Below are 27020 nucleotides of genomic sequence, written 5' to 3' on the forward strand. Positions count from 1 at the left end.
ATTTGTTTATAGTCAGATAAGTGATTTGATACAGTTTTTAGTTCAATATTTGTGTGCTTGATGCACACTGCATGCATACGATTAGTCAGGAAGGAACTGATCCACTTGTTGGACAGACCTCGAATACCATATCTTTCTAGCTTTGATAGCAGAATTTTATGGTCCACCGTGTCAAAAGCTTTTGGCAAGTCAATAAAGACTCCTATTGTTTCCTGTTTTTTGTCTATCAGGTTAAGGATGGAACTGATGCATTCATAGACAGCAGTTGTCGTTGACCTCTTATTTCTGAATCCATGTTGTTCTTTACATAGGATGCTGTTTTTATTTATAAATTTCATAAGTTTCTCATACATAACTTTTTCCAGTACTTTAGAGATGCAGGAGGAAATTGTGATGGGTCTGTAGTTATTTACATTGTCTTTATTCCCTCTTTTATATACAAGAATAACTTTTGATGTTTTCAACACATCAGGGAAAGTATCTGCCTGAAGTGAGCAGTCGCATAAGTGTGTGAGTACTTCAATTAGGTTTGATGCGCTCTTCTTTAACATTGTTGCAGGTATACTATCAATACCTGCCAATTTGGAATTTTTTTTAGTCCTTTTATTGCTTTAGCTACTTCGTCTTGTGAAACAGAACTATTTTGACTAAAGTTCAGTCTTGATCACTCATGTATGTTTTAATGATATAGGTAACCGGTTTCAGTTCTTTCTACAGAACCATCATCAGACCCATGGCTCCCTTAGGATAGTAGGCGGAGCTCTCCTCGCTGCTACGTAGAGTTGACTGCGTAGCAGCGAGGAGAGCTCCGCCTACCATCCTAAGGGAGCCATGGGTCTGATGATGGTTCTGTAGAAAGAACCGAAACCGGTTACCTATATCATTAAAACATACATGAGTGATCAAGACTGAACCTTAGTCAAAATATAACAATTAATTGATCACTGCTTTCCCAAAATGTTTACCAAAATTGTGAAACAGAACTGATGTACATTGATCCTCTACATGCACTTATTTTATATTCATTTGCCTGGGTGCTCTTAAAGTTTTATTGTAACATATCATTAGCAACACCTGTGAAAAAGTTGTTAAGTGTGTTGGCTACTTCTAAGGGGTTTGTTACCTTTTTATTTTTATGTGATAGTGTTATATTTTTGCAAGGTTGTCTGTATTCTCCACATTCTTTTTTTATAACACTCCACATAGCCTTTGATTTATTAGCTGAATTATAAATGATTTCATCATTATGCATTATTTTTGCTGCTTTTATTACTTTTCTTAATATTTTGGAGTATTTTTTATAGTATGCGCGTAATACAGGTGAGGAATTTTTTGTTACATATTTCATGAAGTAGTCTTTTCTTCTGGCATGAAACCCTTATTCCCTTTGTGATCCAGCTGTTTGTTCTAGAGTTCCCCATATGGTTAATGTTTTCAGTGGGAATGCAAGTTCAAAGAAATGGGTTAATGTATCAATGAAAGTGTTGAATTTTTCATTTATATCATTCATTTTGTACACTCATAGCCATTTTTATTTCTGTAATAAGTTGTTGAAGTAGTTTACATTACGCTGATTATAACTTCAATATGCTGTTCTGAAAGTCATGTTGTTAATAATACTGCCTTGTACTTTTATGCTTAATATTTGAGCAAGATGATCACTAAAACCTGCATTGAAAATTTTTAGTGAAGTGTTGTGTAAACTCTTCTTGACTAGAAACTGATCAAGAGCTGTTTGGCAAGTTTCTGATACTCAGGTAGCTGCTTTTACTTCAGCCTTTAAGTTGTAGGTCGTTGCAAGGTTCAAAATGTCTCCCTATTTCCACTATTCGTGAGGAAGTCAATATTGAAGTCACCACAGATTATCAATTCACAATCCATTTTATTTACTTTATTTAGCAATGACTTAATTTTGTTTAAGAGAAGTTCAAAATTCCCGGATGGTGATCGGTAAACTGTAGCAATAACCAGGTTGAACTGAGTAATTTTTATAGCTGCAATTTCATAATCCTTTTCGACATTTGACCTAGTTAAGTCAGGTAGTGTAATAAAATCTACATTATCCTTTGTGTAAATTGCTACCCAACCCTGCTTGATGTTTTTCCTGCAGTAGTAAGCAGCCAAGACAAATTTGTTTATTTTCATATTCTGGATTAATTCTGGGTTAAGCCAGTGCTCAGAAATGCTTAACATGAAGATATCATTAAGTTCATGTGTTAATAGTACGTTAATTTCATCGATCTTATTATGCAGGGATTGCACATTATGGTGATAAATTTTTAGTTCGGGCGTATTCACGATTTGGTAATTGGGAATCATATTTACAGCATCGCATACCTCTAGTTTAAATTAGGAACGTCAGCAGTGTTGTATTTTCATTCTTCTTTCTTGTTTATTTTGTTGTCCTCGCTGTTGTTGGAAGGATGTTCAGGAAGCTGATAGATTGTTCTATCCCTTGCAAGTCTTTCTTTAATTATTTCATTAACACGATCACAAACAAATCTTTTCCCTTCGTAGTTCAAATGCATTCCTTGCTTCGTGTGCAGATTTCGATGCAGCTTGCTTATATCCAGTACATCGCACTTAGCGTATTGAGAACACAGTTTCCTTATTTTAATGTTTGTTTTCCGAATTTCTTTGTTTACACACGAACTATAAATCAGATCATGCCTATGAGGAAGTGTGACAACTACTGTGTTTCTGCATTTATTAGCTTGTACAAAAATTTGCAGCGTTTTCTCGCAAACCTCTGCTTCATTTTTTGCCACATTGTTTGAACCTATTATACAGACGATAAAGTCATTTTCTTGCATTAATTTCGTCTGAGAGTTAATGTCTTCAACATTTTTACATCCCGCTCCCGGTTTCACTACATTAGTCACTGCTATGTCGCGATTTTTCTCACGGGGCATGCTAGATAGATTTCTATCTGTTAGTAATAGTACATAACTCTTTTTCCCGGATGATCTGTGTTTGTTGTTGACATATTTGAAAAAATGCTATTCATTTTCAGTTCACTGACTTTTTCAAGTTCATGATCATTTGGAGAGTCGTTATCACAGTCACTTGTTTGCAAAACACGATATTTGTTTTTTTCCAAAAATGTGACAGTTTTAGCAGACTTTGTTGTTCTTTTTGTAGTTGGAACACTATTTTTGTATGACACTTTTACCCACTCAGACGATATATTAATTTTGTCTTGCATCACTTCACTTAGTGTTGGCTTTGATCGTAGATTCCGATTTTCTTTCTTGAGTGAGTCAATATCACTTCTTAAGGAACTGACTATGAATTGTAAGCTAGCAATTCGTTATTTTAGCATTGTTATTTCAGTGTTACAATTCTTACAAACTCTTTTTTTAACAGCATAACTATAACTATTTCTCAAGTTAGAATCACACACTTCTACACTCGTGGCCGTCTTGTTCCTCGTGGCCATGTTGTATCTTACTGGCCATTGCTTGGTATTATAACTCCTTCGGACTTCTCTTGCCTGTTCATAGGCTGTGTCCAAGGTATCTGTCTTGCTTATTCAGTCATGATGATGAAGTGTTTCACATAGTCATGTGAGTATCATCTAGTTGAGACAGGAAAAGTGTATCTATCATTCTTTCACCTTTGCAACTGTTGAGTGGAAAGAACAATGTGAAGCCTGTAGTGTCTTCCTTCACTGTATTACGTGCGATTGTCACTCTGGGTGTATTATATCCCAACCTCTCTGTTTGACATAGCTGTACATCAAGAGCTTATCTTACACCATCATACTAAAACACTCTGGGCCATTAGTGTGTGAGTGATAGGCAGTTGCCATCCTCTGTGTGTTGTAACATGTAATTACCTCTGACACTGTGTGGGGCCGCAGTTAATAATCATATACTCATTACTTCACTTTTTCATTATGAAAAGACTCTTAAATTGTCTGTGTGTGCTTTCCACCTACCATCGCTGTCTACAAGAGCCTGAAAACTATATTTTGCCATCAGCTAGAAAGCTATCGAGAACATTCTGACCACAATTTCCAGTCTGCAAGTCCTCATGAGTCTTTGTACTCACTGAAAGAAAATGATCCTATTAGCTATTTACTCAGTGGGGCCAGGAACTATGACAGCAAATAAAAGTTTTTGAGTTTTAACTGATGGATATATTCTGTAAAAGGCCACACTCACAAAATATAAGCCTTAGTATTGTTAACTAATATCACTATTGGAAACAGCACCATTTTTAGAGTTCAGAGGTGACGTGTACGTGAAGTTCCAAGTGAAATGGTCTATCGTCATGACTCCTAATCACCAAAAGTTAATTGCTCACCTTAAAACTGGAAAATAATCTCACTACTTGCCACGCAGTTTTGTCAACATTACAGGTGGCACACAAACAGTACTTCTGTGAAATCTTTGGGATCCAGTGTGGTGTACAGTCCTTGAGTCCACTTCCTACTTTTACTGAAAATGCACTCAAATCTGCACAGCTCTGACTTCATACAGACACTGACAGTTTGATATCTTGGTGCGGTGTGTGTCCTACCACTGCCTCTCAGGTTGTACTTATATAGGAGCACAGCAAACCACCAAATGGAACGTGTGCTATCAAACACATTAGACACAGGTAGCAGTATCTAAATGGCCCCTTCCTTGGACTTGTATTAATTAATAGCTCTGTCATTTAACAATTTACAATCTTCTTATTGTTCTTATAAATACAATTAAGTTGGCTTTAGTCACTGACAAAGTGTTGTATCAAAAAACTCATGACAGTAAACTGTATTAACTGAATTTTATTAGTACTACCGGATATGGCCGTAAGCCCTCATTTGGTACAAAAATCACTTAAAACATTTCATTTCTCATGAATATTGGAACACAAAGCATTGAATATTTTTATCCACATGAAACACATTATACAGAACTCATTCATAGCATTTACAAGCATGGCAGTCATCCTGTTCATAATGAATTATTTTGTAATTGTAAGTGAATCCTGTAATTATAACTTTCTGTTACAAATACAAATGATACTTAATCTACCATGAATAAGAATGTTTTCATCCCACATTTGTTTTTTAGTAAATAACTCGAAAACTAGTAGAGGTAGCTTTTGATGTCATATTTTAATGTTTTTACATGAAACTGAGGTTACATACAAATTTTGAGATTTCTGAGTCTAATGTTTAGCAGTTTCAATTTTTCATAAAGATGTCAATTTTAACCAAAATATTGCACTGATCAAGTGGAGACTTGCAACTGTTAATTGTCCTTTGTTTGTTAAGCATATCTCAATATGACAATGTGGCACTGGAAATAGTGAACTGGGGTAAGCCCAGGCACACTCACTCACCTCTGTACCTCTTACACTGATACAGTGTTTGTTTTGCCTCAACTAGTCCTGACAGAACAACATTTCCACAATCCGAGATCATTGCATAGAGTGCTCTGTGCTTCACAATGGTGCCTCATACAAGAAATCTTTGCAGTTGCTGGATCTTCAGCACAGCTGTGGTAACAGTGTAGTAGATGAGGTAGTCAGTGCAAACTATTATTCGTTGATTCCAATTTTTCAACTTCAAGAACCTCCCCAGAACTTCAATTCCAATCCACTGGAATGTCACTGCTGCAAGTAGAATTGATATTAGGTGTTCTGGAGGTAGTTGGGGCATTTGTTTCTGTCACTGGCATTCCTTACAGGGGGTCATACAGTGTTTAATGGATCAGTGAAGGCATGCCCAGTTATACCAGTGTCTGATTAGACAGAGTCGGCGTGAATGCTGTGTGTTCAGTTGTTGGAGCGTCATGGAAATACTTTAGGATAGCTAGCCTTAGATGAGCAGGAATGACAAGCAACCATTTCTGATCTATTGGATAATAGTTCCTTATGTACAGTGTTCTGTTTATTAATTGGAATTCTCCTTTGGTTGGTTGCCCCATCATCAAGGCTTGAAGGGTTTTCATCAGTCCCTCTGTTCAGCACTAGTGTCATTTATTGAGATTTCATCCATTCTGCTGTGTTGCAGCAAAGGATTCCTTGAAAGGCCGTTGGCATCCTTGTGTTTGTGTTAGTTTTCATTTACCACTGTGACATTTTACTACTGAAGCCTATGTGCCCATCTTGCCAATTGACCCTACAGATCCTTCAGGCTAATCAGGTATGATAGAGAACATTGGTCTGTCATAACAGTGAATAAATATTGTTGTATTGTGTTGATGACCCAAACAACTGCAAAACACTCAGTTCATCTTGGACTTGGAGAGAACTCTGGAAGCATAAGCTACCAACTTTACAGTATCTTTCAGTATTTGCACAAGAACTGTACATATCCTGGATTGTTTCAGCTGTTCACATGAATGTTCATCTAGGTGTGAGTTGCGGCTGTTGATGAAACACGGATATCCAATGTTTTCCTTGATCACCTAGAATTCTTATGGTTGTTGATGGTATGTACTTCATAACTTGAGTAGTTCTTTGCAATTGACAAAAGCTTCACAGTTTGACTGGGTATCTAGATTGCTGACTGGAACGTGTTGATGGCAGTGGTATAAAATCTTCATTGACAAACAATCAACCAGACCAATCTTTTTTACATGTGCTTATTGAAATAGCTTTTTTAATATGTACTCTAATCTCCTGTAGTCTGTGACTGTGAAATCTGTAGAAGTCCCATTTGAGAAGAACATTGTGATTGTTTTCATTACTGAAATATCTTTTCATGAAAATTTCTTCTTCCATTTTCTTTATTTTCAGTAATTTGATAAGCATCAAGGTATGACATTTCTAAGTTCAAAGAGAATTCAGCAATGTTATTAAATGTGTAATTTATTAAAGTATTGTCTCTGCATGTTGCTGTTCACTCATTTACCCTGCTAAAATCAGTGAAATTTAGGTTAAAACCAGAGTCTTGATTTAAGTCAATAAATCTAGTTGACCTGCTTGTTTTCCTCATTGTATCTGTGTTAAAATCATCAGAAGTTACATTTTTTCTTTTTTTGTGAGTTTATGTAGGAGGCACTGGAATTTACGTAAATATAGTTTGGTTACATCACTACCTGGAATCCTGTATATTGAGATGATGATAATATTCTGCCATCATAATTCTACACACCCTAAAATTTTCTATTTTATTTAAAACTGTTATAGAATGTATAGCCACTGATCAATTAGGCAAATGACGATGATATTTTTTTCTGAAAGAATAATTTCCAGAAAGTCAATTGTTGTGATTCTAGCTTGTGGATACGTTTCAAACAGGTTGTTTATGTTCCAGAATCCATTTAGAATGAAGATTACAAATTTACTGATGGCGCCCTCTGAGATAAAATATTCTGGAGGTAAAATGTATAACCCCATTTGGATCTCCTAATGGGGCCTACCCTGGAGAACATTTTCATCCAAAGCAAAAACAAATCTAGCATTCAGGTCTCAGTTTTTATGTTAGATTCCTTAACTGTGTAAGTAGGCTGCAGAACTTTAAAAGAAAAATGGATAAGTTAAAGGTACATTATGTGAATTAGTGAAGAAGGAAGAAAAGAATTTCTGGTTAAATTACAAGAAGATTTTCTGCACATAACCTAATATGGCTAATGCAGGAGTAGGTCTAATAATGTGTAATAAAAGTGGGCATGCAAATGAATTACTGTGAACAGTAACTGAATACATTATCATAGCCAAGACATACACAAAGTCCACACTCACCACATCAGTACCAGTATACATGCCTGGTAGTTCCCAGATAATGAAGAGAGTGAAAGTTTCTGATGAGTCAAAAGAAATAATTCAGGTTATTAAGGCAGGTGAAGATTTAGTTGTGATGGGGGGCTTGGAATGTGATTGTAGGAAAAGGAAGAGAAAGAAAAATAATAAAACATGGACTGTGTGAAAAGAATGAGATGGACCTAGCAGATTTTGCATAGAGCTCCATTTAATCTTTGTAAACATGTGAGTTAGAATCATGAAAGAAGGTTGTATGTATAGAAGAGATCTGGAGATGCCAGAATGTTTCATACAGGTTATGTAATGGTAAGACAAAGATTTTAGAACTGGATTATTAAGTACAAAACATTTCCAGGGACACATGTGGACTTTGGCCATCATTTGCTCCTTATGAGTTGCAGATTAAAACTGGAAAATTAACAGAAAGTTAAAACTGAGGAGATGGCATGTGAGTAAATTGAAAGAACCTATGATTGTTTTTAGTTTCAAATGGAGTGTTATGGTATGATTGACTGAAACAGGAGACAGGAATGCTGTCACATCAAACAACAATCAAGTACAAATGCAAAGGCATGGTCATCAGTAAAGTAAAATACGTAGAATTGAAAACATGTTTGTCACTGACACAAATATACAGCCAAAACTGATCTCCTGGTCAGAGAGTGCAGCTATTTATACAAATATTGACTATTCTAGAATGTGCTAACATTACAAGCTTAAGATATTTCAAGAACCTTCTAGAAATGTGATTGCTAAATAACAAATAATTAATGATGGTTGAGTTTGAACTGGCAACCTGCAACGTGCCAGCCAGCAATGCTAATCACTACACTACACTACATTGCATGCACACAGCTTGCAGCATTGTTCCCTCTCCTGAAGAAACAGTGATCCACTCGTAAAGCACATCTTCGAGAAACATAGCTTCATGATCATTACGCAGCTCAGCAGCCATTTTCCACATATATTGTGATCCTTGTAGGAGGAAATTGCTGCTAAGCACCTGATGTTCAAGAAATTGTGTGCCAGATGGGTGCTGAAAAACCTGATACCTGAGCACAAAACAAAATGCTTTGAAGCACCGCTGACATTTCTGTAGTGGTATCATGCTGACGGTGAGGAGTTCCTCAACAGAATTGTTATGGGCATGAGACATGGATTTCTCATTTGACACTGGAAATCAAGCTGCAGTCAATGCATTGACATCACAGTGGACCTCTGGTCAAGACAAAATCCGAACGGATAAGTGTCGGTGCAGAAAGTGATGTGACTTTGCTATTCAGAACAAGAGGCATGGAATGCTTACTGCAGGTGTTGTGCTGCTCTGTGACAATGCTCTTCCTCATATGGCTTGGCGCACAGCAGCTGTTTTGCAATAATTTTGCTGGGAACTGTTTGATCATCCACCATACAGTCCTGTTCTTGCTCCCCCTAGTTTCCATCTTTTCTTGGACCTCAAGAAATTCCTGTCCTCTGGCTAGTGTTTTGACGATGATGAAGAGCTGAAGCTGACCGTCACAGACTGGTTCCATTCACAGACAGGATACTTCTACGTCTCAGGATTATAGAAATTGATCCCACGATATGGCAAGGCAGATGTCTCATTTCTTTCAATGACTGTTGAAAAATAGCTCAAAAATTGCTGTAACTGTTGTCAATAAAGTTTTTCCTGTAACTATGTTGTCTTTTTTAAAAAAATGAGGAAACTTACTTTCTGGATTCACCTTGTAATACTACAGAATACCCAAAGATGACAGCTAGATATGTTGAAACTGGTCACTGAGCAAATAATAAATTTTTCAATGCAAGATCTTGGCTGCAAAGATCAGATTGCACCCAGCAACATGTGCAACATATATATTTTCTGATAGTGCCACTTTCTGCACAGATGTGAAAATCCATACCAAGTCTCCTGTGCCATATCTCATTCCACACTTCCTCTTTCAACTCTACCAAGGGAATCCATTTTGCATAACCCATAGTTCTATTTGACTTACACTTGTCGTGCTAATTATGATGGTTGATCACATTTCAATAAAATAGCTATCAGTGGTGAAGATACTCAAAAGTGAAATAAACATCTCAGTTTATAAATAAAATTCTAGCATGTTAATGATTGTAGTTTTAACAGTTTTTCCCAGAGTTCTGGACAAAATGGAGTAAAAATTGAAGTTGTTATTAGAAACACACAAAGAAAGTGATTAAATCAAACTCATGAGTAATAAAATTTTTGTAATCAGGTCTATGTAGGAACTACAAAAATTAGTATTCATGAAAATAATCAATTTTTGAAGATACAGTGTAAGTGGATAGATTAAAAATCTACTCACCAGGAGGCAGCAGGAGAACACACACAAGAAAGATATTACAGCTTGCAAGCTTTCAGAGCCAGTGACTCCTTACAGCAGAAGGGTTGAAGGAGAAGGTAGAGGGGTGAAGGAAAAGGGCTGGTGAGTTTAGAAAAAGGAGTAGAGTTTGGAAAAGTCACCCAGAACCCTGGGTCGGGGGAGACTTAACATCAGTTCCTCAGGGAATTAACAAGTCTCTTAAGTACTTACCCCATTCCCCTCCTCTTCTGCTCCAAAGGCCTCACCAGGGTAAAAAAGATTGAAGAAGAAAGAGGAAAGTTCAGCTGTAAGATTGATTTGGTACTACTGTAGAATGTCAGTGAATTCAGATTTCATGTGGAGGAATATTTTTGCCACTGGTGCCATAGTGCTAAAAGGTTATATCCTTTCCCACGCAGCACAACCATACAGTCAGTCATGTATCAATTCATGTGCATTATAGGATAACCATGACCTTCACAAGCAACTGTATGAATGTTTAGATCAAGTGGCTGTCACTGAACTCATTACAAACCCCCAAACATACATCTTATGTAGAAATTTGGTGCGTACAGTTTCTTCTGGGGACTCAGGTACCAGCTGCTCCAGGAGCTGACCTTATTATCAGCAAAGTGATTTGTAATGAACTCAGCAGAGCATGCACTTAAGTATTGGAAAAAGTTTGTGTTAATGCTGAGCTTTCAATCCATCTATACACTCTTCATCCTCAATGACTATTCTACACAGTGGTGAGTGCTCAATGATTTTTACTTCATTTGTGACCTTCCAATATAGTTTCATGTACTGGACAGGACAGTGTCTGAAAGTAAGCTATAGACATGGGTGCTCAGCAAGATGAGTTGGATGCTGTATAACAAACATTCACAGGGCCAGTTAGGCTTCCATTGTACAGTGTTCTGTCCAGGCTGACCTCTGGTGAGTGAAAAGAGTTGTTCCAAAATAGTGGGCAAATGAGTGACTCTGTGGAGATTCAGCTGCCTTCAGAATAAGAGAAATGCTGTATGGTTGTGTTATTAAGGAGAACAGAAGAGATTGTTACTGTGTTCAGTGACTTCTCTGCTCTTTAGGGAAAAGCTATATTTTAAATTCTGGTATATTACTTTATGCATATAAAGACTTTAGTATCATGGGTATGAATGCCAGTATCAACAGTACCATCACTTGTCTAACTTTACTCTCATTTTTTATTTTCTCGTGTAATTATTTAGCTACACCTTATATTACTGACAAGTAGTACAATATTTGCCGTATTATCTAGTATTTCTGAAGATCTTAGAGAGCAGATCAACCAAAACTGTGACCTCAAAAAACTACATCTACATCTAAACTCTGCAAGTGGAGCATAATTGTGGCACCATTGCCATTTTCCCACCTTTCTGTCCCATTTGCAAATGGAGTGTGGGAATGATGCTAGTCATACACCTCCACATATGCTCTAATACCCTCATTTTCTGATTGTAGTCATGCAGTGAGGTTTCACAGGAGTAATACATTGCCCATCTCTTCTCCCATTGTATGCTCTCAGGACTTTAACATTAATTTTCTCCATGATGCATAATGTTCCTCTTGTAGCATTGCTACTGCTCTTTGATTAGTAGTCCCGTAATGCAGTCGAGTTTACTTGAACTCATGATGAAAAGCATTGCTCAACCCCCTTGGTCCTAAATAACGTTTCCAATTTGGCTTTATTTGTGCACCAGAAGCCACTTCTCTCAGACTATTCCTATTTTTCTTGAAGAGTATGTATAAATGAAATCAGGTCTGCATTACACTCTTAGTAGCATGGTTTGTCAGTCTTACTTGTAATACAATATTTACACAGAAGAAATGTTTGGTATGGTTACAAAAATTTCCCCCACACTTAGAATTTCTTCTGACATCAAGGAAATGCTATCATGATATGAATATAATAGAGGGAAACGTTCCACGTGGGAAAAATATATTTAAAAAGAAAGATGATGAGACTTACCAAACAAAAGCGCTGGCAGGTCGATAGACACACAAACAAACACAAACATACACACAAAATCTAGCTTGAAGAATTCTCCCAATATTTTTTAAACATGGTGTGAATGAGATGCATTATTTTTATATTCATAGAAAATTTCTCCATTTCCTATTTTCCATTGCTCCATTTAGAGTGTATTGTAAACTCACAAAAAACAGGTTTCAACATTAATTGGTTACATTTTGTTGGTCCCTGACTTTAGAGAATGTGAGTGCTAAGAGTACAGCCATCTGTTTACATCCGCAACCTTACTGTTTGTGACCTAATCACTTTACTGTTTTGGAAATTTGAACTTTCTCTTAATAATAAAGTAAGTGACAGATCTCAGTAATCCACAGGGTCTACAAACTGCAGACAGCTGTTTCCTGCACTTGTACTGCTAAGTGCTGATTTTGTGTTTATCTACGGTCTCGTTATTTTATTCATGTATATGTTAAGTCATACAGCTTTCTGGAAGATGGTGTGTTTAGTTAATAAATTACATAATGGTTGCTTCAGTCCTTCAGAACAAGCTAAGATAGTTTTGCTCATTTTTAATTATGGACAAACTTAATAGTGCTTTCAGTATAATTTGAATTGCTGCATGTGATGGTTTATGATTTTGCTGTAAATATTTTCAGCTTGCAGTGACTTGTTATCAGTTGTGAGTTAAATGCCTGTGTGTTACACAGTGTAGAGGCAAAATCTGTAGAGGAAGACAGAGATTGGAATACATCCAGCAAATAATCGAGGACGTAGGTTGCATGTGCTGCTCTGAGATGAAGAGGTTGCTACAGGAGAGGATTTCGTGGCAGGTCACATCACACCACTCAGAAGACTGATGACTCGGAAAATATACATCGGGTCATCAGTCTTCTGACTGGTGTGATGTGACCCGCCACGAATTCCTCTCCTGTGCCAACCTATCCATCTCAGAATAACACATGCAATCTACATCCTCAATTATATGCTGGATGTATTCCAGTCTCTGTCTTCCTCTACAGATTTTGCCCTGTACAGCTCCCTCTGGTACCGTGGAAGTAATTCCTCGATGTGTTAACTGATGTCCTATCATCCTGTCCCTTCTCCTTGTCAGTGTACAAAATGTACAAATTTTTAAATTTTTGTAGGTCCTGGCTGGAGGAAAATGTAACTGTGGCTCGAGAGAAGCTGGCTGCTAGAAAGCCTGTAAGGACAGAAATTGTAAGACTACAGGATACATTAAGAAAATCTTTGGGCCTTAAAGCAATATTGTGGGATTGTGGCTGGAATGTGACACACTTTCGTGGTTGCTTGCAAAGTTTCCAGGCGTTGGTACGAAACCATCCTGAAATTGTTGGCTCTCTACAAGGTTGAATATTTATACAGTATTTGTTCTGATTTGAACTATGGTTTTACTTAAGAATTTTTGTTTTTCCTGTTTAAGTGTACTGTACCCACTTATTATATTCAGACTTTTTAAATTTCATCTCAAAATGTTATGTGTGTGCATTAATAGAAGTTTAGAGGTAGTGATGATGATGTGGTAATATTACTTGGTGTATGTGTAGTTATAATAAGAGCTCAGGCAGCTCCAATTACAGAAGAGTAGAGCAAAAAGAGAAGAGTGGATCTTTGGTTGTCATGGTTGTATGGCCAGTAAATCACATAAGGTTTGTGTTCTTTTGGATATGTCCAAAAGAATAGACACCATATATCAAAATAGGTGATGTATTACAAAACAGGTAGTGGCTCTGGCCTTGCATTGTTCTGAAGCAATGCACTGAGAGTGCCTCATATAGTGCCACAAGTGATGGTGTAAAGGCCTGGTGATGCTTGATTGAGTGGAGCTGCTCACAGGATAACATTAATGTTTGAAACTTGAACAACAAGAACAAGGGGACATCGTTTGAGTGCAATATGGATGGACAGTTCACCATGGGGCCAAAATAGAGAATTATAGGTTCATACATTCTGTATTGATTATGCTATTATGATGTAAATTAGAAATTTTTCAATTCACCAGCTCTTACAGTTATAGCAAAATACCTGTGTACTACAAAAACCACTGACAAAATGAACTTTCCTGTTCTCTTTAAATAAAATATTAAATGCAGCTTCATAATTTCAAGAGGGGATAAAGAACTCCCTAGGTTTCATCAGAGTTGGAATTACACGTATTTTTAACCACATGCTTAGGCAGCTGACAGAATGATAAGTGGTTAAATTGGTATGTCAGGTTCTGTTTAATGAGCTATGCCAATTTTATAATTGATATTTGGTTAAGAAAGTTGAAATTGAATAATGAAGTCAACTGGCAGGTCGCAGCACACTATTACCTATTATGTTTAAAACTATTTAAGTCAGTAAGTATGTAATAAGCTTTAAAATGCTGTAAGGTCACTCAAAAACATTCGCTTGGTTTTTGTGAATTTCTTTGTTGTTTCTTGTCATGGTGTGTTTGTGGATTGTCCCATCATATCATGGCCTGATAAATGAACAAAATTTATTTTTGTATATGGTAGATACTACTAGAGTCTTTTAATGGTCAGTCAGAACAGTAAGGAGTAATAAAATGTGAACTTCTGATACATACCATAGAGTACATATGTACAACACAACTTTGACATACCAGTCATGTTTCATCAATTGAATCTTAAGCTTTGTCAATTAAAAACTTAATGCCAACAAAGAACCTACAGGTATAAGGCTAGAACTGTAGTGTCAAGCCAAACAGTCTGCACTGCAGAAGAAGACATGGCACCCGTTAGAGGGCATTGGGACCCCAGTATGTCTGCAGAGTGCCATCTCTTTCAATGGCTTATGTGGAAAGTACTGGTCAATTAAACAACTTAGTATACATGATTCAAAAACTTGACATTATTCAGTGGTCCACAATCCAGATCACTGGCAATTTTTTACAAGGAATATACTGAACAACATTACAGGATAAAATTGTTTATATTCATTATAAATAAGTGTAAAAGTAAAAGTTGAAGAAATCCTGTATAAAAATGCCTACACATCATGCAATAACTTATTTGTCTAATATACAAATATGTGTTTTAAGATAAGACCATAGCACATATTAAGTTCATACATCACTTACTTTACGAAGCGCAATATGTTGCTCACATCAGGTCACTGTAATAGATTTATTATTTCATGAAGATATTTTGGCTCTAAGAACAAGAAACTTTAAAAAGAGATTGAATTAAATCGTATGTTCCTGAGGCGACTCAGTAAAGTAAGCACCTTATTCATTTCGATTGAGAGTTAAATCATATGTTTCCAAAGTAATTCAGGAAAGTAAGCAACTTATTCATTTTGACTGAGAAGCAATCCATCAAATATTCCAAAAAATCAGTCCCAGGTATTTTTTGGATGTTCATTCATCACACTAGCAAGAGTTTAATGTTTGTCATTGTAAATTTCTAACTCTTCTAATGTATCTAAATTATTACTCTTATTCTCAGTGTGCAATACAGTAAGTTATTTTTCCATTTCTATTAGCTTATGGTTAAGCTGTTGTAGATGTGCTCCCAGGGGCTGTTGCTTATGTAGCCATGTTCCCTAAACTGTTTTCCAATTTCTCTGTTTGTCTGCAAAATATAGTAGCAGCTGCATGAACTGTATTTAATTGTATGTACTCCTGCATTACAGTTAATTAATTTAGGGTGTTCCAAACTGAGATGTAGAAATTGCCCTAACTTATTATTGTCTGGAAACCTACCTGTATGTTCTGTTTTCTGAAATCATTTGTAACTTTTTCAGGTAATGAATCATAATATGGCAGAGATATTTTATTAGTATTAAATCTACAAAGGATTTTTATTTTCTATTTTCCTAAACACTTTTTCACCCATCTTTCTATTATCACTTTCCCTGTAGCCATTCGCCTTGCATATCTGAATAATGATGCCAATTTCTCTATTCTTATCTTCCTGATCTAATTGAAACTTAGCATGCTGTGATCACGGATAAAATGAATCTGCTGGAATAATTATGTCAGAGGTGATTGAATTGCAAAAGATGTTGGGTACAAGGCTCGAACCTAGACCATTAGGTCAAGAAAATTGAGTGAACTGTTTTGTTCCAGTTCTTTCATAAACGTTCTTTAGCACACAAGGAATTTAAAGGAACATCCTTCTCTACAATTCATTCTACACTACCACTGAAGAATTTTAAAGTGTTGACTACATGTCTCCCGTACAACAAGATTTTTTTGCACAGTTCACTATTGGTTTGGAGAAATTTGCCTTCTAAATTGTTCATGAAAATCTTTGAGAGTGTATCTGAGAGACTTGAATCTATTGTCAATCCCTTGTTTTCACAGTATGTTTTTTTGATTGAAAGAGAAATAATTAAAAGGTAGTGTTAATTTTGTAAGCTCAAGTAATTCAGTAATATATGGTTATTTGGATTTTCGCAATGCAGACAAATTTGAAACACAATCCTCAATGGATACATTTGTGTATAGGCTATTTATGTCAGAAGTAAGTAATGTACTATTTTCTGGTAAAACAATATCTTTTATGGCCTGAATCATTTCCTAACTATTTTTTAAACTATATGGTTTGATAAATGTGTAAAGTTCTTTAATCTTTGGTTGACACAACCTGTTTACGTAATAGTTTGGGCTCTTCCATGCACCAATAGTGGGACGAATATGGGCATTATCTTTGTGCAGCTTGATCTGTGCTTTTAAGAAAGGCATTTTAGGTTTGATCGTTAATGGACTTTCTTCTCTCGAGTTTGAGTTTAGCAGTACATTCGAGTTGTTAATGGTCATTCTAATTTCATTGGCAAAAGTCTGTAGGGCACATTTCTTTACTTCTACAAAATCATTTTCTTCAAATTTTTTTAATTTTTATTTTAGCAGTGTGTTCATCATCATTAATTAACACTGACATATTACTCTTATTGGCTCTAGTTACAGTGACATTATTTTGGCACACAAATACTTTCACATGGTAACCACCATACTGGCTTGTACAAATTTGGGTGCCTTTGCAATTTCACATTCACTTTTCTCTTTGTCAATAAATGTTTTGTACACCTAATCACTTATCTTTGTTGGGAAGTTATAATTTATCCCCCTATTCAGAATGTTAAACTCTATCAGGAAATGATGTATTTGTTTAGTTCACAACACATGCTGGTGAGTTGAGTGATTTTTCCACCAATGCCTGTGTTGTATTATTTCTATTTCATTAGACACAAAATGAGTAATAAAGTTGAAAATATTCCTGGAAACCAGAGGTTTGAGATCAGCCTTGAGCTAACATAGTAGTTCTTCAGTTGCACACATTGCCAAATATTTTTGCTTGTGCCTGCTCCAATTTCACTTCTAATCCATAGCACGTCAAATTTTGTAATTTGTGTTTGTTTGTGTGTCTATCGACCTGCCAGCGCTTTTGTTTGGTAAGTCTCATCATCTTTCTTTTTAGATATATTTTTTCCCACGTGGAATGTTCCCCCCCCCCCCCCCCCCCCCCTCTCTCTCTCTCTCTCTCTCTCTCTCTCTCTCTCTCTCTCTCTCTCTCTCTCTCTCTCTCTATATATATATATATATATATATATATATATATATATATAATAGAGGGAAACATTCCACGTGGGAAAATGTCTGCTTGTGTCTGTGTATGTGTGGATGGATATGTGTGTGTGTGCGAGTGTAAACCTGTCCTTTTTTCCCCCTAAGGTAAGTCTTTCCGCTCCCGGGATTGGAATGACTCCTTACCCTCTCCCTTAAAACCCAATCCTTTTGTCTTTCCTTCTCCTTCCCTCTTTCCTGATGAGGCAACCGTTGGTTGCGAAAGCTAGAGTTTTGTGTGTATGTTTGTGTTTATTTGTGTGTCTATCGACCTGCCAGCGCTTTTGTTGGGTAAGTCTCATCATCTTTCTATATATATATATATATATATATATATATATATATATATATATATATATATATATATGGTTATAATAGAAGGAAACATTCCATGAAGGAAAATTTTTTGGTCGGGAGGGTAGTTGCGGGATGCGAAAGCTGTTGTCAGGTTGTTGGTGTAATGCTTCAGGGATTCCGGACTGGAGCAGATTCGTTTGCCACGAAGACCTAGGCTGTAGGGAAGGGACCGTTTGATGTGGAATGGGTGGCAGCTGTCGTAATGGAGGTACTGTTGCTTGTTGGTGGGTTTGATGTGGACGGACGTGTGAAGCTGGCCATTGGACAGGTGAAGGTCAACATCAAGGAAAGTGGCATGGGATTTGGAGTAGGACCAGGTGAATCTGATGGAACCAAAGGAGTTGAGGTTGGAGAGGAAATTCTGGAGTTCTTCTTCACTGTGAGTCCAGATCATGAAGATGTCATCAATGAATCTGTACCAAACTTTGGGTTGGCAGGCCTGGGTAACCAAGAAGGCTTCCTCTAAGCGACCCATGAATAGGTTGGCGTACGAGGGGGCCATCCTGGTACCCATGGCTGTTCCCTTTAATTGTTGGTATGTCTGGTTTTCAAAAGTGAAGAAGTTGTGGGTCAGGATGAAGCTGGCTAAGGTAATGAGGAAAGAGGTTTTAGGTAGGGTGGCAGGTGATCGGCGTGAAAGGAAGTGCTCCATCGCAGCGAGGCCCTGGACGTGCGGGATATTTGTGTATAAGGAAGTGGCATCAATGGTTACAAGGATGGTTTCTGGGGGTAACGGATTGGGTAAGGATTCCAGGCGTTCGAGAAAGTGGTTGGTGTCTTTGATGAAGGATGGGAGACTGCATGTAATGGGTTGAAGGTGTTGATCTACGTAGGCAGAGATACGTTCTGTGGGGGCTTGGTAACCAGCTACAATGGGGCGGCCGGGATGATTGGGTTTGTGAATTTTAGGAAGAAGGTAGAAGGTAGGGGTGCGGGGTGTCGGTGGGGTCAGGAGGTTGATGGAGTCAGGTGAAAGGTTTTGTAGGGGGCCTAAGGTTCTGAGGATTCCTTGAAGCTCTGCCTGGACATCAGGAATGGGATTACCTTGGCAAACTTTGTATGTGGTGTTGTCTGAAAGCTGACGCAGTCCCTCAGCCACATACTCCCGACGATCAAGTACCACGGTCGTGGAACCCTTGTCTGCCGGAAGAATGACGATGGACCGGTCAGCCTTCAGATCATGGATAGCCTGGGACTCAGCAGTGGTGATGTTGGGAGTAGGATTAAGGTTTTTTAAGAAGGATTGAGAGGCAAGGCTGGAAGTCAGAAATTCCTGGAAGGTTTGGAGAGGGTGATTTTGAGGAAGAGGAGGTGGGTCCCGCTGTGACGGAGGACGGAACTGTTCCAGGCAGGATTCAATTTGGATAGTGTCTTTGGGAGTTGGATCATTAGGGGTAGGATTAGGATCATTTTTCTTCGTGGCAAAGTGATACTTCCAGCAGAGAGTACGAGTGTAGGATAGTAGATCTTTGACGAGGGCTGTTTGGTTGAATCTGGGAGTGGGGCTGAAGGTGAGGCCTTTGGATAGGACAGAGGTTTCGGATTGGGAGAGAGGTTTGGAGGAAAGGTTAACTACTGGATTAGGGTGTTGTGGTGCCAGATTGTGTTGATCGGAATTTTGAGGTTTTGGAGGGAGTGGAGCTGGAAGTGGGAGATTGAGTAGATGGGAGAGACTGGGTTTGTGTGCAATGAGAGGTGGTTGAGGTTTGCTGGAAAGGTTGTGAAGGGTGAGTGAGTTGCCTTTCCGGAGGTGGGAAACCAGGAGATTGGATAGTTTTTTGAGGTGAAGGGTGGCATGCTGTTCTAATTGGCGGTTGGCCTGTAGGAGGATGCTCTGAATAGCCGGTGTGGATGTGGGAGAGGAAAGATTGAGGACTTTTATTAAGGATAGGAGTTGACGGGTGTGTTCATTGGCTGAGTTGATGTGTAGGTGAAGGATTAGGAGGGTGAGGGCAATGGATTGTTCAGTTTGGAACTGGTATAGGGACTGATGGAAAGAAGGGTTGCAGCCAGAGATGGGAACTTTAAGTGTGAGGCCTTTGGGGGTTATGCCAAATGTCAGACAAGCCTGAGAGAATAAAATATGTGAGCGTAATCTGGCTAGGGTGAAGGCATGTTTGCGGAGGGAATGTAAATAAAACTTAATGGGGTCGTTGTGGGGGTGTTGTGAGGGTGACATGGTATTAGAAGGTGGAAAGTTTAACATGAGGTTGAAATGAAAAAGAAAGATAGAAATATATGGGGAGAGATGAAGGTGAACTAGAAAGCAATTGGAGATCTGGTATGAAAAAAGGCGAAAAAGTGTTGGTTAAGTTGATCCTGTGGTGAACTTGGGTTGGTAGACAGCGATGTGCAAAAAGGTTAGGAGGTTGTGTTGCCGCTAAATCACGTTAAAGGACGGAGAAATTCGGGAAAATTTCGATAAAATTTCGAAAAAACGTATTAAAGGAGTGGTGTTGTGGTGAAAATATGTCTGCTTGTGTCTGTATATGTGTGGATGGATATGTGTGTGTGTGTGTGTGTGTGTGCGAGTGTATACCCGTCCTTTTTTCCCCATAAGGTAAGTCTTTCCGCTCCCGGGACTGGAATGACTCCTTACCCTCTCCCTTAAAACCCACATCCTTTCGTCTTTCCCTCTCCTTCCCTCTTTCCTGATGAGGCAACAGTTTGTTGCGAAAGCTTGAATTTTGTGTGTATGTTTGTGTTCGTTTGTGTGTCTGTCGACCTGCCAGCACTTTCATTTGGTAAGTCACATCATCTTTGTTTTTATATATATATATATATATATATATATATATATATATATATATATAAGAAAGATGATGAGACTTACCAAACAAAAGCGCTGGCAGGTCGATAGACACACAAACATACACACAAAATTCAAGCTTTCGCAACAAACTGTTGCCTCATCAGGAAAGAGGGAAGGAGAGGGAAAGACGAAAGGATTTGGGTTTTAAGGGAGAGGGTAAGGAGTCATTCCAATCCCGGGAGCGGAAAGACTTACCTTAGGGGGAAAAAAGGACAGGTATACACTCGCACACACACACATATCCATCCGCATATACACAGACACAAGCAGACATTTGTAAAGGCAAAGAGTTTGGGCAGAGATGTCAGTCGGGGCGGAAGTACAGAGGCAAAGATGATGTTGAAAGACAGGTGAGGTATGAGCAGCGGCAAATTGAAATTAGAAATTAGCGGAGATTGACGCCTGGCAGATAGCGAGAAGAGAGGATATGCTGAAGAGCAAGTTCCCATCTCCGGAGTTCTGACGGGTTGGTGTTAGTGGGAAGTATCCAGATAACCCGGACGGTGTAACACTGTGCCAAGATGTGCTGGCCGTGCACCAAGGCATGTTTAGCCACAGGATGATCCTCATTACCAACAAACACTGTCTGCCTGCGTCCATTCATGCGAATGGACAGTTTGTTGCTGGTCATTCCCACATAGAACGCATCACAGTGTAGGCAGGTCAGTTGGTAAATCACGTGGGTGCTTCCACACGTGGCTCTGCCTTTGATCGTGTACACCTTCCGGGTTACAGGACTGGAATAGGTGGTGGTGGGAGGGTGCATGGGACAGGTTTTACACCGGGGGCGGTTACAGGGGTAGGAGCCAAAGGGTAGGGAAGGTGGTTTGGGGATTTCATAGGGATGAACTAAGAGGTTACGAAGGTTAGGTGGATGGCGGAAAGACACTCTTGGTGGAGTGGGGAGGATTTCATGAAGGATGGATCTCATTTCAGGGCAGGATTTGAGGAAGTCGTATCCCTGCTGGAGAGCCACATTCAGAATCTGATCCAGTCCCGGAAAGTATCCTGTCACAAGTGGGGCACTTTTGGGGTTCTTCTGTGGAAGGTTCCGGGTTTGAGGAGATGAGGAAGTGGCTCTGGTTATTTGCTTCTGTACCAGTTCGGGAGGGTAGTTACGGGATGCAAAAGCTGTTTTCAGGTTGTTGGTGTAATGGTTCAAGGATTCCAGACTGGAGCAGATTCGTTTGCCACGAAGACCTAGGCTGTAGGGAAGGGACCTCCACGTGGGAAAAATATATCTAAAAAGAAAGATGATGAGACTTACCAAACAAAAGCGCTGGCAGGTCGATAGACACACAAACAAACACAAACATACTCACAAGATTCTAGCTTTCGCAACCAATGGTTGCTTCGTCAGGAAAGTGGGAAGGAGAGGGAAAGACAAAAGGATTTGGGTTTTAAGGGAGAGGGTAAGGAGTCATTCCAATCCCGGGAGCGGAAAGACTTACCTTAGGGGGAAAAAGGACAGGTATACACTCACGCACACACACACACACATATCCATCCGCATATACACAGACAATGTCTGCTTGTGTCTGTGTATATGCGGATGGATATGTGTGTGTGTGTGTGTGTGTGTGTGCGAGTGTATACCCGTCCTTTTTTCCCCCTAAGGTAAGTCTTTCCGCTCCCGGGACTGGAATGACTCCTTACCCTCTCCCTTAAAACCCACATCCTTTCGTCTTTCCCTCTCCTTCCCTCTTTCCTGATGAGGCAACAGTTTGTTGCGAAAGCTAGAATTTTGTGTGTATGTTTGTGTGTCTATCGACCTGCCAGCGCTTTTGTTTGGTAAGTCTCATCATCTTTCTTTTTATATATATATATATATATATATATATATATATATATATATATACACACACCTAAAAACAAAGATGATGTGACTTACCAAATGAAAGTGCTGGCAGGTCGACAGACACACAAACGAACACAAACATACACACAAAATTCAAGCTTTCGCAACAAACTGTTGCCTCATCAGGAAAGAGGGAAGGAGAGGGAAAGTCGAAAGGATGTGGGTTTTAAGGGAGAGGGTAAGGAGTCATTCCAGTCCCGGGAGCGGAAAGACTTACCTTATGGGGAAAAAAGGACGGGTATACACTCGCGCACACACACACACATATCCATCCACACATATACAGACACAAGCAGACATATTTCCTTTTTTCCCCATAAGGTAAGTCTTTCCGCTCCCGGGACTGGAATGACTCCTTACCCTCTCCCTTAAAACCCACATCCTTTCGTCTTTCCCTCTCCTTCCCTCTTTCCTGATGAGGCAACAGTTTGTTGCGAAAGCTTGAATTTTGTGTGTATGTTTGTGTTCGTTTGTGTGTCTGTCGACCTGCCAGCACTTTCATTTGGTAAGTCACATCATCTTTGTTTTTAGGTATATTTTTCCTTCATGGAATGTTTCCTTCTATTATATATATATATATATATATATATATATATATATATATATATATATATATATATATATTTATTTACAAATGTCTGGTTGTGTCTGTGTATATGCTGATGGATATGTGTGTGTATGCGCGAGTGTGTACCTGTCCTTTTTTCCCCCTAAGGTAAGTCTTTCCGCTCCCGGGATTGGAATGACTCCTTACCCTCTCCCTTAAAACCCAAATCCTTTTGTCTTTCCCTCTCCTTCCCTCTTTCCTGACGAGGCAACCGTTGGTTGCGAAAGCTAGAATTTTATGTGTATGTTTGTGGTTTTTTTTTTCTTGTGTGTCTATCGACCTGCCACCGCTTTTGTTTGGTAAGTCTCATCATCTTTCTTTTTAGATATATATATATATATATATATATATAATAGAGGGAAACATTCCACGTGGAAAAAAAATTATATATATATATATATATATATATATATATATATATATATATATATGGTCATAAAATTCCACGAAGGAAAAATATACCTAAAAACAAGACAAATTTCAGACAAGCCTGAGAATATATATATATATATATATATATATATATATATATAGAGAGAGAGAGAGAGAGAGAGGCCAATGTCAAAATACCCACAATCATGAACAGGGGTTGACAAGAGATTCATGAACTTAGACCACTTATTGCCTGAACTGCCTGTTTCTGAGCCAAAAATATCATTTTAGAATGGGACATATGACATAAGCGAATGAAAATAAGCAAAGTAGACTAATTTTCATGTTGAACTATCAGCCACTTCAGATACCGTACAAATAGTAAATATGGCAGCATAAAGTCTTTGAACAAGATCCTGAACATGAGCTTTCCACGACAGTTTACTATCTATCTGAACACCTAGAAAGTTGAACTGTTCAGTTTCACTGATCATATGCCCGTTCTGTAAAATTAAAATGTCAGGTTTTGTTGAATGTGTGTTAGAAATTGTAAAAACTGAGTCTTACTGTGATTTGGTGTTAGTTTATTTTCTACTTAGGTCATGAACTGCACTATTTGAAACTTTGCCAGTGTTGCACACAACATCCTTTACTACCAAGCTAGTGTCATCAGCAAACAGAAATATTTTAGAGTTACCCGTAATACTAAAGGGCATATCATGTCCTGGGGCACATCTCATTTGACCATACCCCACTCAGACTCCATATCACAGCCATTCTCAACATTGTGAATAATGACCTTTTGCTGTCTGTTGCTAAAGTAAGAGGTGAACCAATTGTGAGCTACTCCCTGTATTCCATAATGATCCAACTTATGGAGCAATATTTTGTGATCAGCACAATCAAACACCTTAGTTAAATCAAAAATATGCCTTGTGTTCAAAACCTTTTGTTTAACCCATCCAGTACCTCACAAATAAAAGAGAGTATAGCATTTTCAGTTGTTAAGTGACTTCTAAAGCCGATCTGTACATTTGATAGCAAATTGTGTGATATAAAATGATCAATTATCCTTGTATACACAGCCTTTTTGATAACTTTAGCAAACACTGATGGCATAGAAATAAGTCTAAAATTCTCTACATTATCCCTTTCTCCCTTTTTATAAAGTGGCTTCACTACTGAGTATTTTAATCATTTAGGAAACTGCCCATTCCTAAAGGAAAAATTACAAATATGACTAAATACAGGGCTAACATGTGCAGCACAGTACTTTAATATTCTGCTAGGCACTCCATCATAACCATAAGAGTCTTTAGTCTTCAGTGGTTTAATTATTGACTCAGTCTCCCCCATGTCTGTATCAAAGAGGTGTATTTCAGACATCAAACTCAGAAAGGCATTTGCCAAGAAAGTTATATGATTCCCTGTAGAAACTAAATTTACTAAATTTTTATTTAATTCACCAGCAATGCTAAGAAAATTAGTGTTCAATACTGTATATATATCTGATTTATCAGTAACAGAAATATTTTTACTATGAACTGACTTTATAATGCCATCCTTGTGCTGCTGACCAGACACTTGCTTCACAACTGACCACATGGTTTTAATTTTATCCTGTGAATTAGGTATTCTATTTGCATACCACATACTCCTTGCCTTCCTAATAACATTTTTAAGCACCTTACAATACTGTTTGTAATGGGCTACTGCAGCTTGATTGTGACTACTTAACATTTTGATATAATTCCCGCGTTGTTCTACATGATATCCTTATCTCGCTACTAAGCGACCCGGGTTCCCTGTTACTGCTAGTACCCTGTTTAGAACATTCTAATGGAAAGCAACTATCAAAGAGCATGAGAAATGTGTTAAGGAAAGCGTTACATTTATCACCTATGTTGTTGTCTTGTTGTTGTGGTTGTTGTTGTTGTGGTGGTGGTCTTCAGTCCAGAAATTCGTTTGATACAGATCTCCATGCTACTCTATCCTGTGCAAGCTTCTTCATCTCCCAGTACCTACTGCAACCTACATCCTTCTGAATCTGCTTAGTGTATTCATCTCTAGGTCTCCCTCTATGATTTTTACCCCCCACACTGCCCTCCAGTACTAAATTAGTGATCCCTTGATGCCTCAGAACATGTCCTACCAACCGATACCTCCTTCTAGCCAAGTTGTACCACAAATTTCTCTTCACCCCAATTCTATTCAATACCTCGTCATTAGTTATGTGATCTACCCGTCTAATCTTCAGCATTCCTGTGTAGCACGACATTTCGAAACCTTCTATTCTCTTCTTGTCCAAACTATTTATTGTCCATATTTCACTTCCATTCATGCCAACACTCCATACAAATACTTTTATAAACGACTTCCTGACGTTTAAATCTATACTTGATGTTAACAAATTTCTCTTCTTCAGAAACACTTTCCTTGCCATTGCCAGTCTACATTTTATATCCTCTCTACTTTGACCATCATCAGTTATTTTGCTCCCCAAATAGCAAAACTCATTTACTACTTTAAGCCTCTCATTTCCTAATCTAATTCCCTCAGCAAGACCCGACTTAATTCGACTACATTCCATTATCCTCATTTTGCTTTTATTGATGTTCATCTTATATCCTCCTTTCAAGACACTGTCCATTACGTTCAACTGCTCTTCCAGGTCCTTTGTTGTCTCTGACAGAATTACAGTGTCATCAGCAAACCTCAAAGTTTTTATTTCTTCTTCATGGATTTTAATTCCTACTCTGAGTTTTTCTTATGTTTCTTTTACTGCTTACTCAATATACAGATTGAATACCACCTGGGATAGGCTACAACCCTGTCTCACTCCCTTCCCAACCACTGCTTCCCTTTCATGCCCCTTGACTCTTATAATTGCTATCTGGTTTCTGTACAAATTGTAAATAGCCTTTCACTCCCTGTATTTTACCCCTTGCCACCTTCAGAATTTGAAAAAGACTGTTCCAGTCAACATTGTCAAAAGCTTTCTCTAAGTCTACAAATGCTAGAGACATAGGAATGCCTTTCCTTAATCTATCTTCTAAGAAAGTTGTAGGGTCAGTATTGCCTCACGTGTTCCAGTATTTCTGTGGAATCCAAACCAATGTCCCCTTAGGTCAGCTTCTACCAGTTTTTCCATTTGTCTGTAAAGAATTCCCATTAGTAATTTGCAACTGTGACTTATTAAACTGATAGTTCTGTAATTTTCACATTTGTCAACACCTACTTTCTTTGGGATTGGAATTATTTTATTGTTCTTGAAGTCTGAGGGTATTTCGCCTGTCTCATATATCATGATCACCAGATGGTAGAGTTTTGTCAGGGCTGGATCTCCCAAGGCTGTTAGTAGTTCTAATGGAATGTTGTCTATTCCTGGGGCCTTGTTTAAACT

The 27020-nt window shown here is 38.2% G+C and overlaps 1 protein-coding gene across 1 annotated transcript in view; it reads left to right on the forward strand.

Annotated features, from left to right (window-relative positions):
- The window catches only part of LOC126162499 (T-cell activation inhibitor, mitochondrial-like), a 318261-nt gene that overhangs the window by 130131 nt on the left and 161110 nt on the right, over positions 1 to 27020 (forward strand). The window contains exon 5 of the mRNA XM_049919047.1: positions 13167 to 13387. Within this exon, the coding sequence (XP_049775004.1) occupies positions 13167 to 13387 (221 nt within the window). The remainder of the gene's footprint in view (positions 1 to 13166; positions 13388 to 27020) is intronic.

This window comes from Schistocerca cancellata, chromosome 2, assembly GCF_023864275.1.
Source record: "Schistocerca cancellata isolate TAMUIC-IGC-003103 chromosome 2, iqSchCanc2.1, whole genome shotgun sequence".
NCBI lineage: Eukaryota > Metazoa > Arthropoda > Insecta > Orthoptera > Acrididae > Schistocerca > Schistocerca cancellata.